The sequence below is a fragment of the Falco naumanni genome, chromosome 2, assembly GCF_017639655.2.
Source record: "Falco naumanni isolate bFalNau1 chromosome 2, bFalNau1.pat, whole genome shotgun sequence".
In the NCBI taxonomy this organism is placed as follows: Eukaryota; Metazoa; Chordata; class Aves; order Falconiformes; family Falconidae; genus Falco; species Falco naumanni.
This window is the reverse complement of record NC_054055.1, coordinates 92,558,749-92,577,686: the sequence shown is the minus strand read 5'-3', so window position 1 is coordinate 92,577,686 and position 18,938 is coordinate 92,558,749. Positions and strand designations below refer to the sequence as shown.

Below are 18,938 nucleotides of genomic sequence, written 5' to 3'. Positions count from 1 at the left end.
GGGAAGATTTTGTCCTCTACCTCTTTATTTCCTCTTGAGTGGTTACAGGCAATATGGAGCTCTTGTCGTACTACAATTTAATAAATAGTGACAACTTGAAAAGCTTAATTTGCAAGGCAATTTAGAAGTTCAAAATTTAGTTCTGTATAAGTTTATTTTTCTGAGCTTCTCTTCAGCCAACTGCTTTAAGGGGCAGACAATTTTCTTTTGCTTCTTGGGAAGTAAATCTCTCTGAAAATGTGATTTCCCAAGATACCTATCTGACCCACAAACTAACGTAATAGGCACAAGCAACCCCCACTCCTTCCCAAATCTGTCATTCCCCCAGCTAACCAAGTGTTCACTGAGCTGCACTCACAAATGTGAAATGGAATGTGTTCATGTAAACCTCGTCCAGGGAGTTTTAAACAAATGTGTTTTGCCTAATGTTTGCTACTGACTAGAATTATTAGGTTAGGTGACTTCAAACCATGATAATTCGTCCTGATGTCTGAATCCTGCTAAAATGCTAATATGTAAAATCTTATTTAGAAATACAAGTTAACCGAAGACAACAGAGGCAAAAGCAACTCCTGTCATGTTCAGAGCAGGCACTCCCAAGCTTAGGTAGAACCGCAGACCCATGTGGTTATCAGGTCTGTGCTGGGAAATAGAAAATGCCTCACACCTACATCCAAAGGCGGCAGCTTTTGCACTCTCAAATAGCCCAGGTACCATACCTGCTGCACCTACGTGAGCCTGGAAACCTCAGCGTTAAAAGGAGTACGTTTCTGAAATAATATTTATCTGAAAAAAGTTCACCCAACGTCTCCATAATGTTTCTTAAGAAAAGTAGAACGAAAGTTGCAGCCCAGAAGAACCCCCTACTGAAAGGAAGGAAGAAAACACAAGACCTACTTGTTAGCTCAGGTGTTTTCTCTGCTGTGGGGTTTTTGTTATGGCCAGTACTTTACACAGCCATAGCCTGTCAGTCCTCACTTGCTTGAATTTGCCATTTATAGATCCTTGACATTCTCTGGAGTGATCCAAGAAGCCAAAATGGCTGTACACCAAATAAGTGTCGAGGAGGAGGTTGTTACTTTGGTCCTGATGTCACTGCCAAGCTGTTTGAAAAGTATAACCTGAAGATGCTCATCAGATCTCATGAATTTAAGCCAGAAGGTTATGAGATCAGTCACAATGGGAAGGTAAGATGCTTCCATATAAAGTAGAACTCTCCTGTGAATTTCACAGGCACATTCGCAGTAGATTTGTCTGCAAAGTTAATTAAAAAAATGAAGATGGGTTTGCGGGAATCATGAGCTAGATAACTGTTAGAATGAATTACGGAGTTCTGACAAACAAAATTCTTGACAGCTTCAGGAGTGGGGAACTAGCTTATTTGTGTGAAAACAAATGTACATAAACAAAATCCCTGAGGAGAGTTTTGTGTAAATACAGTGCAAGAGATACTCTAAGGCTCTAGAAGTCTTTTAGTATCTGGCCCTGCTTTCTGATATGCTGTATCAGGAGGCCAGCTAGAATCCTGAACAACAGGTCTATCTTAGGAAGAGGTTTCTGTTAAGCAACACGTTGTATCACACTGCCCTCTGAACAGAAGTCTTCCTATGACAGGCCAAAAATACAGGCCTGAAGCTCTGACTCAAAAAATATGAGCAATTTGGTCAACAACATAGTTTTTGATCTCTGGTTTTACATGTAGACACTTCATTTTGTAACCTGCATGTTTTTCTAAGATCAGTTTCAGAAATTGGTCACAAGAAGAGTTGTAGCCAATCCAGTTTCTTTGTTTCCTATGATCAGGTTATTACTATATTTTCTGCCTCTAACTATTACGAAGAGGGGAGCAACCGGGGAGCATATATCAAACTGAATCCTGAACTGATTCCTCGGTTTGTACAGTATCAAGTCAGCAAGTACACACGCAGGCAGAATCTTCGGGAGAGGTAAAGCTGTGCGTTGTGTGCAGTGAGCACGTACCCACCTAGCATGCGAGTACCTGCCACAAATGTATAGCTTGACTGAGTAATTGAATAAGCATCTATCTTCCTTGGGTTTCCTTGGTTTTTTCTGTTTTACAATTTAAAAATTAATACAGTAGACAAAAATGCGTTCTAAGTGATCTAACCTGGTTTCCTGAGAAACTCCCGAAGGTAAGTGGTTAGAACAGCCAATTGTCATGGACTCATAAAAGGGCCCGTGCCTGTCTGTCAGGTCTGTGTTAAGGCTACAGCCTTAATCTGGACAAATCCTGTTATGAATTGAGTCCAAAAAGTTTATCATGACAGTTTTGCCATGCCTAGCGCTGTGATAAGATTTACTAAAGCAAAGCAGCTTAGAATTACCTGCATAAACTCGATTATCTTGTAAATTCAAATTATTCTTATGGGGCTTGCTTTGTTTTGTTGGTTTGGGGGTTTTTTTGCCCCAGTCTTGTCTTTTAGGATGACCCTAAACATACTACATGTTAAAGGACATAGCGATTTGGCAAATCATGTTAAAAAGCATAAAATGCTAGAAGATTTAAATCCTTTAATGATTTGGTCTGCATTTTTTCCCCTCTAGGGTGGGTACAATTGAATCATCTGCCTTAAAGTCCTTACGAGAGAAGATTTATGCTCACAGATCTGAACTCACTAGTGCTTTTGCACAGTATGACCTCAAAGGCACAGGTAATGCTACCTCTTTGTCCAGTTGCCACCACGGGGAAAACAGCTTCTGTGTGGGGGGGGGCAAAGGGGACAAACCCCATAGACAAAGGTCCTGCCTGCCGCGTAAGGCTGGAGGGCAGAGAGACTGGTTGATTTCATCTTCTTCCTGACCACAAAGGACAGGTATTAGCAATTGTTTAGCCCCAGAAAACAACTTGAGGGGATGAAGCTTTAAGTAGGAAGAAGAAAACAACTGAAACACATGGGCAAATAAGGAAATGGTGTTTGTTGTTGGGCAGAGTTTGGGTAGGCAAATCCAGCTCCAGAAGCTCAGAGGTCACCACCTTTCCTTACGAGCATCTTCAGAAGATGTCAGGCAGGGAACTAGGGTCCCAGGTGAGGGGGAACCGGTCTCCTCCTGAATCTGGGAGACATCCATGGAACGCTTACTGGTTATGCCACTAGCAGACACACTCATGCATCAGCTGAAGAAAAGTCAGTGGCAAAATTATACACAAATGTTTTATGCAGGAGCAAGGAGTTGATTTCTAGCACAAACACAACTTTTCCTCATGATGGCTTCTCACTTGGCCGGGTTATCTGTGTCCCTAAAAGGGCAATCAATAACTTGATGGTACTGTTTCTTAGGCCGCTGAACAACTGTTTAACATTTTTGTCTGATTGGGTTTTCAGCCACTTAGGTCTCTCTAGCTGCAGCTCAGCTCAAACCAGAACTACTCTTTATGGCATAATCTGGTTTTCTCAGAAGCTATTAAAACATGCCAAACATTGTAATAGCATCACAAAGTTGTTGAGGTTTACCTGTGGAAACAAACGTGTAGCCCAGTGCCGCTGCTCGTTGATCTGAAGGTTTTTATCCCAGGGTTAGGAGACAATGTTTACGTCTTGCAACTGTTCTTAAAAATGGCAGGTGGCTTGCTGGTGACTGATGCGTGCCGTGTCACGTACCACTCGTAACCATGAACTGACCCTTTCTGACAGGCAGGATTTCTGTCAACAACTGGGCTGAAGCCATGGAGTCTGTCCTACAGCTGGAACTGCCCTGGAGGATGCTGCAGTCTCAGCTAGCACAGATGAACCCAGATGGAGAAATTGACTTCATGTCATGCTTTTACGATTTGAAAATAGGCCAACCTATAAAAGAGGTAAGGAGGAAAACTCTTCCTTGTGAATCTTGGAGGAACAGCTTTTGGTGCAACTTGAGGCACAAGACTATGGTTTGGCCAATCAGGTAGACATCTACGGCTGAACTAGTTGCTGAGCTTCCTTTTATAGTCACTGGAGGGAAATGAGCACTGCTAGGGTACGACTCATCATTCCCTGCTAAGGTAGATGCTGCCTAAAATAGGTTGGATGAATCACATGCTAGAACTGCTTCTTAACTTTCCCCTGACTTGCAAGGGCGTTTAGATAACGTGGCTGAGGAGATGCGTCAAATCCTACCCAGAGCACTCAACCCTCACTCTTTGAGATGAGCTTTTCAAGTGTGCTCCAGAGCCAGTTCAGGCACCTGTAGGAGAGTCACATTTGTCAATGGACTTTTAGATGTTTAATGGTAGCTGAGGTCTCTTCTTCAGAGGCCAGTTGTTACCCGGTGGCTGTGTAGTGCTCAAGTACTTAGCTATCACCATCATTTTTCTAAACAGTAGGCTCCATTCACATACATACAGCAAAAAACTTTGTACGAGTGCATGGTATACAGCATCTTCCCTAGATTATCCGTATTTCCACATATAATTACTGAAAGCAGGAGGAGCGAAAGGCTCCTTCCCCATGCCCTGCCATCTGTGACAGGGTTTAGCTGATTATTCCTCAGGGCAAGACACAAAGTATCATTTCAGGGAATTCAAGCATAAGGATTTTGTTCTTGTTGGTACATTTGACAAGTTAAAGTGAGGAAACAGAACTGGGATAGTGCCTATTTTGTGCTGGTTAGACTAACTCAAACTGAGGTCTGAGCGGTTTCCTGTACGCAATTTCAGACCCAGGTTCAGCCAGCTTTGGTGGAAACACTGTGCAGATACAGAAAGGATCTGGAGATCATCTTTAATGTCATCGACAAAGATCACTCAGGTAAGTGTACGTAACCTCACTGTACCAGCTCTAGGAAGCCCTACACGAGTTATCTTTGCCCACTGTGTTTCCTCCTTAAGGCTTCCAAATATAGAGGAACCAGAGGTGATGTCATTTTTTCCCCATTTAGTGAAGCCTAATTTAAGCAGTCGGGCTGTAACACCATATAAGGGACGGCGCACAGAGCCTAACTTGAGACCAAATTCTCACGTATCCCATCTTCAGTACTGGCTTCATTCTTCTGGGGGCTTTTTCTCCCCTTGTCCACCTCAGTATGTACTGCTTTCCCAATTCCACTGCTGAAAACAGATCATCACCTGAAGTAAAAACGTACTTCAGTCATGAAACCACAAAACAACCCGAGGCACAGTAGGCAGGTAATTTTCTTGCAGTGCAGGAGCGTGCGTGCATTGCATGCATGCAGGAAGGGGAAACAGCACAGGAAAAAGGAACCTGCTTTCTTTCTCCTTTAGGTCTGATTTCTCTTGAGGAGTTCAGCCAGACATGGAAACTCTTCACTTCTCACCTGGGCATTGATGCAGATGATGAATCCATTGACAAGTTAGTCCTCAGCATAGACTACAACAAAGATGGCCACATCGACTTCAATGAATTTTTAGAGGCCTTTCACGTGGTTCATAGACTAGAGAAAAAGGCAAACTCATGAAAGGGCAGAATGTCTTCTGGGCTGTTTGGGAAGCTCACCTTGCTGTCATTTGTCGTAAGCGGTCTGGGAAACCCATTTCCAGACTGACAACAAATGGTAAGCATTGTGGTCACCGTGTAAGCCTTTCTTTAGTCCCTTCTGGGTGATATATACCTGCTAGTAATGAGACAGAAGAGATGAAAACCCAGTACTTAAGAGTACTGCCACATCAGTGCATTACAAATTACTCCCCCTCCTGTGCTGGCATCTCCCCCATCAATCTCACCTGTGAACACTGCCGAGGTCGCACCTACAACCGGGAGAAATGTTGGTACATTTCTTTGAGCAGCCTTAGCGACAGCTGAGAAATAGCACTGGTGGCTACAAGGAACATATCAGACCCTCCCTGGCAACGTTAACAGGCAGGACAGAGGCCGGCGAGGGGCTAGCCAGCTCAGGAGAGGGAAACGGGGAAGAAGAACCATCTAGTTCAAATGGGTAGTTCGGCATTTAATCTTGCTCTTTGCATGATGCAGCAGAAATAAAACATTCCGGGTCACTGTATCCTCCTTGAAGTTTACAGACACAGCTTAAAGGAGCTTAGTTGAAAAGCATTCACACTTGCACTAGATTTCCTCTTGCCACTGGCTACTTTTCCCCTACATTTGTTGGGGTTTGGAGCTAAGAAACAGTCCTAACTCATCACCTTAATAAAGGCTAAATCCACAGCATGTTAATGTAACGGATGATAGATCACAAAATAAAGCTTTAGCTTTCACAGTAATGTTTAAGTATGGTGTCTTCTTGCCTGTATTTTGGTATCCTACACATAATCAGAGTACACCACACTTTTCCTGAGATGAACTGGATATCTTTAAAAAAAAGATCAGTAAGAACACAAAAGGAAACAAATTTTGATACTACCGAACCTAAATACCCTTACATATAGTTAAGCATAAATTCTTTACCAAGTAAACCGAGAAATTCTGAAACTGAGTTTTTGGAACACAGCAAGATGGCAGAGTCCAGTGCCCCTGGCCTCCCCCAAGGCTTCAAGCCAAATGTTGGCTCCTGGCGGGGAGAACAGGGAGACCTGGACCTCATGCTCTTGACGCCACGCTCCGAGAGCGACACACTGATATGAAGTGCCACCAGGTCAGGAGCTTTTTGAAAACAGTACAACCTAATTCTGCCTTAGTAAATACAATGTGCATAAAGTGCTTTTTGGGTAGAAAAAGGTTCCAGCCTAGCCCATCTTTAAATTTTAATAGTAAAATATGAGCAAAGTACAGTATCTAGGTTTTATTTAATAACAGTGTTGACAGTACAAAAAAAAAGCATCCTTCCCAGTTCATCATCACACAATGTCACAACAGCCCAAGCTTAAGGTACCGCTCCGTCTTAAATCTTATTTTCTACAGTTAAATACAAACTACTTTTCCGTAAGTATTTTGTAACTTGACAGATGAATGAATAAATATGCACACACTCATTTCTGTTGCCTAGGGGAGGGGGAAAGTAAAATCTTTAATAGTGCAAACAAGATTTACAGTAAAATTTTAATGGCATTGGTAATACTGAATGTGTATTTTTTAGCATGCATTTATTCTGATCTATGCACCCTGAGGATGAGTTCCACCTTACTCCAGTGGGGTGATAAAAAGGCTCCACCCAAGATAAACAAACACCGTGTGTGGTGGGCTCTCGCTTCCCACTGTAGGTTTCCTTGCTGTGGGCGCAAAGCAACAAGGTGGAACAGGACAGTGGCAGCTCCAAAGTCCTTTGCCACCACCCCCCACGAGAAGAGGGCAAAGCTAGGGTGTGCAGCAAGACATGGGAGCCCAGAAATGGCTGACAGCCTCCAGCTTGGATGTCCCCCTCTCATGACGTGATCCTGAAGCTACCCTAACATGGAGCTGAAGGATGCTTGCCTTGAGGGATCGCTTCAGGAGAGGAGATGCGAAGGGTGCGGTGCAGCGCTTCCCTCAGCAGGCAGCGAGAAGAGGCTTTCAGGGATGCAGTACTGAGGTATGAGAGGAGCTGAGTCACACAGCCAGAAGAGGAAAAAGCCCGTCCTGTCAGCTGCCAGCGGCACGCTAGAGCATCTTTACCCCTAACAGAAGAAGGGGGGGTGGCAGGGGGAGTAACTGTGAAACATCTAATGCCAGGAATAAAAAGCCACTCAAGACTGCAACTGGGAGTGGGAGAGAGCCCGGCTACTTGTACTTAAAAGCCAAACCGTTCAGCTGAAGCTCTTCTTCCATAACCCCCACGCACAAATCCTTTATTTTTATCCCACAGTTTTATTGCAGCGGCTACTTAATGTTACAGCTGGGAGTGGTCCCTTGAGCAGGGACTGAATCAGTCCCCAAACTCTTGCCCTACGGGTGCAGATGCCACCGCTGGTGGCATCCTTCATTCTCCCACTTTGTGGGCAACTGCTCCCATCCCCCGGCCACACCACGAAGTGCCCGGTGCTGGGCCCAGACTGACCCAAGCTCTCGTGTCACTCAAGCCCCGGGCCGCTGCCGAGGGGTGACTCCGCCCTGCAGTGCCCTGTGCCCAGGGGTGCAGCCCAGGTGTTTCACTTCCAACCACAGAAAGTGACAGTCCCTGTTTAGGGCTGCTCAGCTCACCTTCACCTTCCATGAGCAAGCAGGGCTCTTTCCCTGGGGAAGGAGACCACAATACGCAGGGCAGAAACCAGATAAACTTTGTACCCCCAACCATGACGTTTGCACATGTACTTGGAGGAACAGCAGCCGAGGGAGATGAACGCTGCTTTTGATCTGTCTAGTATGACACACTCATCCCCTCGGCACAGCGGCCGGGAGAAGGAAACAGCCACGAGGGCGCTGGCCTGGAGGAGCTGGGCTGGGGGCCATGCGGTACGTGCGCCGAGCTGGGCACCGCTCATTACCCTGGCCCCCAAGCGGCCCCGGTCTGTGTGCAGGCACGCCTGGCCGCCCCCACAGCCGCGCCGGTGCTCCTGTCCCCACAGCTGCACACTGCTTAGGGCAGCAGTGCCCTCAGACTGGAAAGACCAGGTCTCAGGTGGGTCTATTTTAATTCATCAGTGCCCTGGTTTCGGAGGCACAGGACGTGTCTGTTTACCTTTCCCTTGTTTCCATAAATGAATTTTCAAGGACTTGAGGCTGGCCTGACAGCCAAGCGCGAAGCTGTCAGGCGACTTAACCGGGAGCAGACCCCCGCCAGCACCACCACTACCTCTGCTTTGCAACAGCCTCACACACACACAGGTGGATCCTCCGCAAAGCTGGGGGTCTGTATAAAACCTTATGTGCTTAATCAGGTTTGGGCTAAAATGCGACTCTCCAGCCAGCGTGGTTCTTCTGCCCGAGCAGTAACGCAGCAGCAAGTCGCAGCTGTGCCCGACCCCGGGGTAACACTAGTGTCCCTTCTACTGGCCCAGCGTTTCAGAATTCTACCCTCCACCACCAGCTACCTAAACTCTTCAAATTACCACATAAATAGCTTCTAAGTACTGGCACTCCATGTGATAACTGATCACGATGAGCATAAACTACCAAAACCTAGGTCATACTATGAATTTCAAATTAACGATACTCCCATTAAAACAAAAAGCGTGTTAAGGGGTGTCTGGGTATGTTTGGCCAGAAGCTCAATTGCTTTAGACTTCAGCGCAGCTGCATGTGAAACCAACATCACCCTTCTTGTTTCCTAAAACAACATCACAACCTTGGCAAAGAAAATAAACTAAGAGTCTGAAGGAAAATCACCTTGCAACCCTCACAATCTAGGATTCAACAAGAAAAGCAAAAATAACTGCTCCTAATGACTTTTTGTATGATACTGGATAGAACAAGAAGCCATCACACAGGCTCTCGTGTGCTCGTGCTCTGCACTGTCACAGCTGTCTGCTTACACTAAAGGATTTTACTTTCATTTGCTGGGAAACAGGCTCAGTGATCTCTACAATACCTATGAAACGGAAAAAACCCCCAAACCATAATGAAGGCAAAACCCTACAGAACAGGCACCTTGCCAATAAAATCACTTCCACATCCAAGTGCTAATTGTACCCAAACCATACCTTTATAGCAGACCCTCAACAAGCCCACGGTTTTCACAGTGGTGAAGAGAGCACGTGCCTCTCTCGGAGCACCCGGTCCAAGAAATCCCAGACCCTTGGACCGCCAGACTGGTCCCTGCAAAACCACAAAGTCACCTCCTTAGGCCTCCCCACACCCCACACCTTTGCTCTCTTGAGCCAGCGACCAGACGTTACCACAGCAGCGACCCTGCAGGGGGACAGCACGCGGGGTGGCACGGCCAGCAGGAGCTTCGCCTGCCCAGGACCACGGCTGCTGGCAACGACAAGTGAGACAGGGGTTTACTCCCTTCCCTTCATCAAGGTTATTACAGATACCTGTACAAAACTGGAACCAAAAACCTCTTCCGCAAAAGCACCATGTGTTACTGTCACAAAAAATCTCATTTCAAATCCTGTACAAATGGCATAGTTATGTTTCGAAAGAGTGGAGGAGGGGTCTCGCAGAAATTGCTTATCAGGCTTATTAAGCACAGAAAATACTTGCTTTTAACAGGCTATCTCTGCTCTTTTCCCCTCTACCTGGCAAGACAGAACCACTCCAATCCCCCCTGCTTGCACGGCAGCAGTGCTGGCGCACCCCCACGCTGCTGAGGGAGCCCACGGCCACGGGAGAGGCGAAAGCCACAGCCACTTTCCTCATCTGTCAGCCACACGCATGCTGGCTGGTGGCAAAGCCAACAGCCTGGCACAAGGAAAACCTCAGCTGAGGCCTGGGGTAAAGCAGGGGTTCCCCTCCAGAGGCAGCAGACCTCTGTTTTCAATTTCAGTGGCCACAGAGCCACCTCCCTGCAGGACACAACCATTCTTGCAGCAGCTCCAGAAAGTGGTTTCCAGTTGATGGGTTCAAGGTGCAGGCACTAACCTGGGAGCTGTCTGAAGGGAGACTTCCAGGCAGCCCACCCCTAACCACATGCTACAAGTGCAACTTCAAATTAAAAAAAAAAGGAAAAAAGTAAAGAAAAAAAAAAAAGGAGAAAAAAAAAAAGGGGGTGGTGGTAAAAAAAGGGAAATAAAGAAAAAAATAGTGGGGAAAAAGGGGGGGGGGGAAGGGGAAAAAAAAGGGGGGGGAGGGAAAGGGGTGGGGATGTGTGAAGTGAAACATCAAAGCCTTCCATAAATTCATGCTGTGCTGGACGGCCGGCAATTAGGCCATTCTGAACTCTGAGGCTATTTGCAAGGGAAAGGACCGGGACACTCAGGTGCCTGAGTGGAAGAGGTTTATCTTGCTGCATTCAGAGGAAAGGATTACAGGCATAAAACTGTCTGTCACCCTGGAAGAGCTGGAGTCCTGACATTTTGCCTCCAAAGCCTTGGGGATGCAGGGAAGGAAGCTATTTTGTTCAGATTAAAGACAGATGCAACTTCCTGAGGGAGGCTACCTTCGCAAATGAGTGGGTATTTTAAGACATTTGTCTCTACTGGCATTAGCCCTGAACTGGCTAGATGCAAATGCAATGAGAGTCAGGATAAAAATGTATCAGAAGTACCACCTGGTTATTTCAAGTTATTCCTATTCCTCTAATTTACATTTCCCTGGATGTTTCACACCGTGCATTAGTGATTCACAACAATGCACATTCACACACAGCAGGAGAAAAATTAATGAATTCCATCACTTCTCTTATTTGGGAGGCTTTATGCCTGAGATACAGTGCTCTCGTTTTATTATGCCTTTTGATCTCCACAGAGTAATCTGTTCTCCCCTTGGCAGAACTGTGTAATTCTTGCTAATTTAATATGAATTACATTTATGCACTTTGGGCAGAATAAGCCTCGTTATTTGTTATTTCTCACACACTCTCTTAAAACCAGGCCCAATTCCACCTACCTGTCCCCCACAGGTAGGCATGCACGTAGCACGATCACTAGGGTAAAATGCTGAGGTAGTGCACGGCACACAAACATGCAGCAACCAAACAAGAGGTTCGTGACAGGGAAATGGGGAGAAGGAGCTTCTGAGCCTTCCCTCCTGCATGAGGCATCGCTTACTGCATCGTACAGCCTGTGCTAGGCAGGAAATCATGTAAATAAATAATTATGGCTTTTGTTAGGTATGTCATGGTACCATAGGCCCCACTTGGTGCACTGTCATAAAAGAAGTGGCAAATTCCTGTGGCTACGTCTTTCTCCAAGATACAGCCAGTAGCTCCAAATGATTTCTGAAAAGATACAAGCAAAGAAGTAAGGGAAGTTACGCGTGCATGCCTACTTATTGGAAAAACCCCCACCGCATTATGATTTGCATTTGTGCTGAACACTGAAAGCAATTCTCCTTTTCCTCATGAAAACCTTAATCAGGATCATTATAGGACCCACATGACCTAGCTGGATCAGCGTAAGTAAATGAGGAACATATAACTTCACAGATTTTTGTTCTTTGCAGCAGGATTACTCAAATATTGGTAATTCTAATGCTGTGGTAAAGCAAAACTTCACTTCAATCTACCCACTTCAGAGTTTGCCAGCCACTACAATTTTATTCCCTTTAGATCTCCTACAATCCTTAAATTAGTTTTCCAAATATATTTCCAGAAGATACTTAAGTTATCTGGTCTCTCTTTGTAAGGCAAAGAATCAGATCAAGCTCATCATACGGATCAAAAAAGGAGCAGGGCACAATTTTCAGATGCAGAGGCTTCCTACCGCTGCCCCCTGAACTCACCAGCTCTTGCAGAAACAAGTCGTTGGCCATATGCACAATTCGATCTATGTGGATGATGCCCCCGATGCTGTTCACCTCGAGGTCAGAGAGGAACGTGAGAACAAGAATAGCTTCCACCAAGAGCTGCCTGTACTCAGGCTGGGGTACGTGGTTCAGCACCGACTCCACGTGCACAGCAAACTTGATTTCACACGGGGTCATCTGGCGAGTTTGAGTGGAAATGGAAAGAAAAACTGACAAATCACAAGACTAGATCCACACGTCCTGCAAGCACTTAAATGTATGCTCCTCTCTGCACACGGGGGTAGGCTGACTGAAGCGAGCACCATTTCTGTGCAGCTTTAGCACTTACAGAGATTTTTTGTGTTGCTAGACCCTGATCCTGTGAACAGGACAGCTTTCCGAAGACTGCTCCAGCCCTGCGATCCATCACACACACGTTTTAGTTGCATACAGGTCTGCTGATGCTTAGCTGGCAAATTAACTCTTTGCTCCTCATGCTGTGGTCTCACAACACACTGCCTTGTAAGTATCTTTCTGGCATTGCAGGTTAGTTGCAAAGCCGAAAGTATTGTTGAGTTTTAAAAATAACTGCTTAGAGTGAAAACTCTTCAACACGGAGATACAGCTGTATTTTTGGTAAAGCAGCCTGATTTGCACTGCCATAGCTCTATGGATGTTATGTGAAAGGCTGCTGCCTTAGGAGGTTTGTGCTTACTTTAAATGCCAAAATTAGATACTGTCTAGGTCTGACAGGCTAAAAATATAAGCCTATTTGTCTACACAATAGGAATAAATAAAGCTCTCCATTCTGAAAAAAAAACATGTTTAATTTTGGCAGAAAATTCCAGCTCCTCTCTTCAGCTGTTACCACCATCCCTCAGAAGAAAAGGAAGCCAGAGACAAATCTGAGGGAACCAGACAGGAAAAAAGTCTCAGGCACACAAGCACCTCTCTTCCACTGATGGATTACAGTTCACAAGAGTTCATTTTATAGGTGCAAATTCAAAACTTGCAGAGCACCTAAAGATAGAGTGGCAATCCAGCTAAGGAAAAAAAAAAATGTAAGGAAGGGTTTACGGATATAAGGAGTCAAAGATTTGGTTAGAAACAATCATCCTTAATTGGTATTTACTTTTGAGACTGCAATGCCAAAATACACTGGCTGCTGTTGCAGCATATTAAAAAAGAAAAGCGGCAAGCAATGTGCCTGCTTCCTTCCAGCAAGGCCGTGCTTCCTCCTCACCCTGCCCAAGGGACGGCCATCAGCCAGCCTCTTTCAAGCAGCACTCCACGGGCGCACGGGGTCAGCGAAGGTGTGCAGAGGGAGGCCTGGGAGACGGGAAAGCCTGCACACAGCTGCTCTCCCAGGCCTGCCTGGCAGGAGCTCATCGGCACAGCCTCAGGGAAGCTGGCAAGGTGCTGGGGGAAGGACAGAAGATCTGGACCTTCTAGAAACTAAGGGCCTGCAGCAGCAGTCCTGCTGCATCTTACACTGTCAAACCAAACATTCAGTCATGGGGCTAGAAAATCATTGGCATTGTACTGTACCTCTCTGGTGGTTGAAGAAGGAAGGACGTACCCTTCAATGGACAGACCATGGCACTGAAACATTTTGACAATGAACAGAAATTACAGTTCTTGCAAGAAATCCAAGGGCGCTCTGCTCTAAGCCAGTATGTAACAATTTTCAGTTGAAAAAAACACCACCAAAACCCCCCAAACAAAAACCACAAGACCTGTTAAAAATATGATTTCATCTTTGCTAAAAAAGTTATGTAACCTGGCAAACATTAGAAATAGCCTGACATGACACGTAGTGAGCGTGCTGTGTTCCAGTTCAGCTACTAAAGGGGAAAAAAGTACTTAGAGAGCCACTACAGCAGGAAGCACACAAAGGAGAGAAACAAATCAATGAGAACATTCTGTGGGAAAGGATGTGAAAATAAATGATAATGTAAAAGCATGACAACAGACCACGAAAGTGAGAACCTTTTTTTTTTTTTTTTTTTCCTTTCATTTTCCCTAAAACAACATGAAGTGTTTTAGATCCAGGGCACCACAACTCCAGGATGTCAATATGTTGTGGCGATGGACATGGGCCACTAACAGTGGGGGTGAGGTAGTGTTAGAAATACCAAGTGGTATACAAGAAAAGAGTGACAAAACCTAAATGGTGAAAAGTAGGCAGGCTAAGGAATAAAACATCTGGGTACCCAAGGTATCAAAAATGCACCAAGAGCAAGAGAGATATTTTACGAATAGTCCAAAGAGAGTTTAAGAATTAAATGTTGAAGACAACTTAAATAAGCAAAATCGATTTTAACAGCCAGAGAAAACCATTCAAATATCCCCAGCTATTACATTAGGGTCAGGACAGAAGTGATGCTCACTCTGCTGAAAGATCCCCTTAGCAAATAGCCACGAGGTCACATATGACTCGTCTTGGCTAACATCAACACTAACAGCTTCAGCATAAGTGATTTTAGAAGGACAACCAAAATCAAAGCTGGTGATACACATTCTTCCCAACTGTGTAGGCATGAACAGCTCAGTGCTGCAACGTGCCGAATGCTGGCTTTTATCCAGCAAATCAGAAGAACAAATGTTCTTTGAAATGAATAAAAATTCCTAATTCTTCTCTCCTCCTTCCTGGAGAGCTGTTTCAAAACATTTCCATATCCCTGGTCTTCAAGGTGCTGACAAGGACTTACTTTTCACTTAAAAAAAAAAAACCCAAACAAATGTTAAGAATGCCACACAGCTCAAGAGCCAGCAAGAAATCTCAAGACCTTTTGGAAGAGCCAGTGCAGTTTCCTACTTCATTCCTCACAGCCTTTCTGAACTGCAGCACACCAGCTGCACTGCATCACAGTGTCCCTCAGCAGCACTGACTGTGATTTGTATTAGGCCACAGGTGATGCAAAACAGTGACAGAAGAGAATCATTCAGCCAAAATTCAGTGCTGGTGGTTTCAGGGAAAAACTTTCAAACACATGAACTTGTGTTAATGGAGCCCTTTTATGTTCAAGAGACACACTCCTACTGACTCTAGTTTCCACCAGACTTCCAGCTGAAGACCAGCTTAAACTCCCATCAACATGCCACCTCTGGACCACCACTTCCCCAAGTCACTGTACAGCTTGCTTGCTACCTGCCCTCCGCAGCTGTCAGCTTACCTTCTGAAGGATTTTCCACACTTTCTCATAAAAGCCAACAGGAACTCTGTTAATAGCACCATCAAGCCTCCTTCTGCGCAGCCACTGCCCTTTTCGGTCACCCCAGCTCGTGTCTCCACTGGACCGAGTAGGAGAAGTACTAGTGGGAGATGATGGAGTACTGCCCCTCTGTAAAAAAATTAAAGCCTTGGTTAGCTGCTTACTACCACCCCAAGGGCTCCTCCTGGGGAACACATCATTCTGTTAAAATGTCACCTCAAAACCAGGGAAAAAATACAGGGCATGTCATCATACCAGATGATGGAGCAGGCCTGACCCCTTTCTATTCCCTTCACAACAAGCTTTACCTCTCCGGTACTTCAATCATTTCTCAACAGAACAGGCAAGCAGTTCAACAAGGCATAACCCGGTAAACTTCACGGCTTGGCTCCACACACGGCCCGACTGATTTAACAAGCATAAGCTGTCGGCCAGGGCAGCATCACCGGTGTGTGAGACGATGGGATTTGCAGGTAGGTCTGACTCACTCGGACTTCAGGCTCAGTTTTGTAAGAGAACCAAAGGGTCCATGCATCCAGCAAGAGAGGTCTTCAATGCAAAAAGCTCCATTCAAGTAAGCAGATTAAAAATTAACTTAATGTGGTCATGTAATCATCATGCCTGCCTCTGTGTATCAGTCAGTCTTATTTCCCTTCTCGCTATTGCTCTATTATTTTACTCTACCAGACTCGAAGATTAAATTAGGCAGCCAATCACCTTCACAGTTGTGGCACTACCACCAACTTCTGGTTCCCATTTCCACACACGCAGTCTGCCTGCTCTTTGCACTCACGGAGACTGTGCTCTTCTGTTTCCTTTCTCTCTGCACATCTACTACTTTCAGCCCAGAAAGGACTTCACTGACCGCACCATCTCAAATCCCATCATCTCCGAGTAAGTAACCGCCTGAGCAAAGTACTTTTGAAGGAGAAAACTAAGACTGAAAACTGTTTGTTTGCTCACTGATTCTACACAACCAAGCTCTGCACAGACCAGCAAATGAGAAGAGCCCATTTCCACTACTACCAGTATCAGCGAGGCATAGGTGGTGTTCCTTTGATGTTTTGATGCTTGCTGTTCCTTTCCACTGCACACCGATCAAGACAGACAGAACTTCCTCCACGCTGCTGAGCAAAGCTAGGGGATGCAGGAGGTCAGCAAGAGGATCAGTGCCAAAGTAGAGAAATCCATCTGCATACAATAATTAATCTGGCCATTCAGGTGGTTCAGAGAAGCAAAGATGTCATTGAACAATTCTGTGCACTTGAATCAAACACACAGTTGAAGACTGCCTCTCTGCCCTGGTTTGTGGGCAGACAGAGACATCAGCAACCTGGCAGTTGTCAGGCCAGGCCACAGGGCTAGTGGTGCTCTGCAGATGTGTATTTAGGACACGTGGCAGGTGTGCCACTGACAGCAAACCTGCAGGTGCAGAGAACCATAAATCACAACTGCCAGTTCAAGGTGCATGCATAGTTGCAAACTTTCCATCTCTTCACAACAGATTTGGAGCCTCAGACTTACCCCAAATTGTTGAGGTCTCTGTTTTATTTAAACAGTAATCTTCCTTCTTAACAGTGAGAGCTAATGAAGAGCTACAGTTCTCTGCCTTGAAAGAAGGTAACTGTGTGAGGAGATACTCATGCCCATAAACCCCCTGTCTCAGCAACCTGAAGCCATTCTGGGTTCATTACTGCCCAGAGACTGCCAGCATTTATCAGCACTACGTTACTTTTAAATACTGATGACACCTGTAACGTAATCCACCATCAAGTAGCTAAATCTGCTATAATGTTTTATCTGCTACAACTGCTTAAGCTTCAGAAGAACTAAGTAGATCTAAATGCGAGACTCAACCTCTATTAAAAGATTACTAATGAGAACTGGCTATCAATTAAGATGAACAAAAGAAAGAGGCAGGGTTTGAAAAGAAGTTTGTAGGCAGGAGAAGTCACAGGAGGTGTCTAGAACTAAAACCCTTGGGAACACACACAGGGTGAAGAGCAGGTGCAGAGCTGCAGACAGTGTTTTACCATGGAAGTGAACATGCTGCTGGGCATGGAGTGGCCCTCATGAAAGAACTACAAAAAAACCAGACAGACACCAACATGTCAGCCAGCCAGCCATGACAGAACAGGATGCAAACAAGGTTAAGTAACCCGTTTGTGCAAAGACAAGAAACATGGGTTAAGCTCAGGTACTCAGGGGAAAACTGCAACGGCCCCTGGGCCCCTTGCAGTGCTGCACATCAACTGACCTTGGGGCAGCTGCTGCTCATTCCCAGGGCCACCATGAGGCAGACCCCACGGTGCCAGGAGCCCCCACGCCATCCACTGAGCTCCAACGCAAACCGCCACAGTTTAAGATGCAGGTAGAAGCCTCCCTGTGACTTAGAGCTGGCAAAAACCCCAAGCTCCCTCCTTCCATTCCCCGTTCACTGCAATGCCAGGAGCTACTCTGCACGAGAAGGCCATCCTGCTGCAGAAAGTCTGCGGGCTGCCAACTGGGAGGGGGCAGCATTAAACAAACAGATGCACAGCAAAAAAATTCTGCTGAAATGCAGATGCAGCACCTCAGACTTAACAGCACTTTCCTGTAACTGTCCACCCCAAGCCATGCCTCCTTATTCACCATTAATGGTCCAGACCCAGGCAAAGGCTTGATGTTTAGACTTGAGAAACAACGGCAGCAAAGAAGAGTGCCGCAGTCGCTCAACACCTGAGCTCTGGTGCAAAGAGATGGTAGCACAAGTACTTGAAATGTTCCTTGTAACACAAAGTTGATTCCCTCCCCACCAAAATGACATTAAATTAATATCTAGCGTATTATTCGAAGGATGCAGTGAGATGAGACAGGAAGCAGCATGAATGGCAAGGTGGGGGGAACAAACATGCAACCATAGAATGGTTTGGGTTGGAAGGGACCTTAAAGACCACTTAGTTCCAATCCTCCTGCCCTGGGCAGGGACACCTTTTCCACTAGACCAGGTTGCTCAGAGCCCCATCCAGCCTGGCCTTGAGCACTTCCAGGGATGGGGCATCCACACACAATTTCTCTGGGCAACACAGCTCCAGTGCCTGACCACCCTCACAATGGAAAATATCTAATCAAAATCTATCCTCTTTCAGTTTGAAGCCGTTACCCCTTCTCCCATCACTACAAGTCCCTGTAAAAAGTCCCTCTCCAGCTTTCTTGTAGGCCCCCTTTAGGCACTGGAAGGCTGCTGGAAGGTCTCCCTGGAGCCTTCTCTTCTCCAGGCTGAACAAGCCCAACCCTCTCGGCATGTCTTGTCTTCATAGCAGAGGTGCTCCAGCCCTCTGATCATGTTTGTGGCCCACCCCTGGACTTACTCCAACAGGTCCATGGCCACCTTATGCTGGGGGCTCTGGAGCTGAATGCAGTAGTTCAGGTGAGGTCTCACAAGAGCAGAGCAGAAGGGTGAGGGGCAGAATCACTCCCCTTGACCTGCTGGCCACACTTCTTCTGATGCAGCCCAGCATACGGTTGGCTTTGTGGGCTGTGAGTGCACATTGCCAGGCCATGTTGAGCTTCTCATCCATCAACACTCCCA

General features: G+C 45.9%; 2 protein-coding genes across 9 annotated transcripts in view; one reads left to right on the top strand and one right to left on the bottom strand.

The window, feature by feature from the left end:
- PPEF1 (protein phosphatase with EF-hand domain 1) overlaps window positions 1-6,171 on the top strand; it is a 42,027-nt gene extending 35,856 nt beyond the window's left edge. For all 5 annotated transcript variants that reach the window (XM_040582634.1, XM_040582632.1, XM_040582633.1 and 2 more), the window contains 6 exons: window positions 1,002-1,187; window positions 1,804-1,946; window positions 2,566-2,672; window positions 3,654-3,817; window positions 4,655-4,745; window positions 5,219-6,171. In XM_040582634.1, the coding sequence (XP_040438568.1) occupies window positions 1,002-1,187; window positions 1,804-1,946; window positions 2,566-2,672; window positions 3,654-3,817; window positions 4,655-4,745; window positions 5,219-5,412 (885 nt within the window). In that variant the 3' untranslated portion in view covers window positions 5,413-6,171. The remainder of the gene's footprint in view (window positions 1-1,001; window positions 1,188-1,803; window positions 1,947-2,565; window positions 2,673-3,653; window positions 3,818-4,654; window positions 4,746-5,218) is intronic.
- A 507-nt stretch (window positions 6,172-6,678) lies between these two features.
- PHKA2 (phosphorylase kinase regulatory subunit alpha 2) overlaps window positions 6,679-18,938 on the bottom strand; it is a 49,211-nt gene continuing 36,951 nt past the window's right edge. For 3 of the 4 annotated variants that reach the window (XM_040582624.1, XM_040582627.1, XM_040582628.1), the window contains 4 exons: window positions 15,329-15,496; window positions 13,701-13,754; window positions 12,150-12,350; window positions 6,679-11,646 (listed from right to left, as the gene is read on the bottom strand). In XM_040582624.1, coding sequence (XP_040438558.1) covers window positions 11,473-11,646; window positions 12,150-12,350; window positions 13,701-13,754; window positions 15,329-15,496 — 597 coding nt within the window. In that variant the 3' untranslated portion in view covers window positions 6,679-11,472. The remainder of the gene's footprint in view (window positions 11,647-12,149; window positions 12,351-13,700; window positions 13,755-15,328; window positions 15,497-18,938) is intronic. The other variant, XM_040582626.1, reaches the window with a different exon arrangement.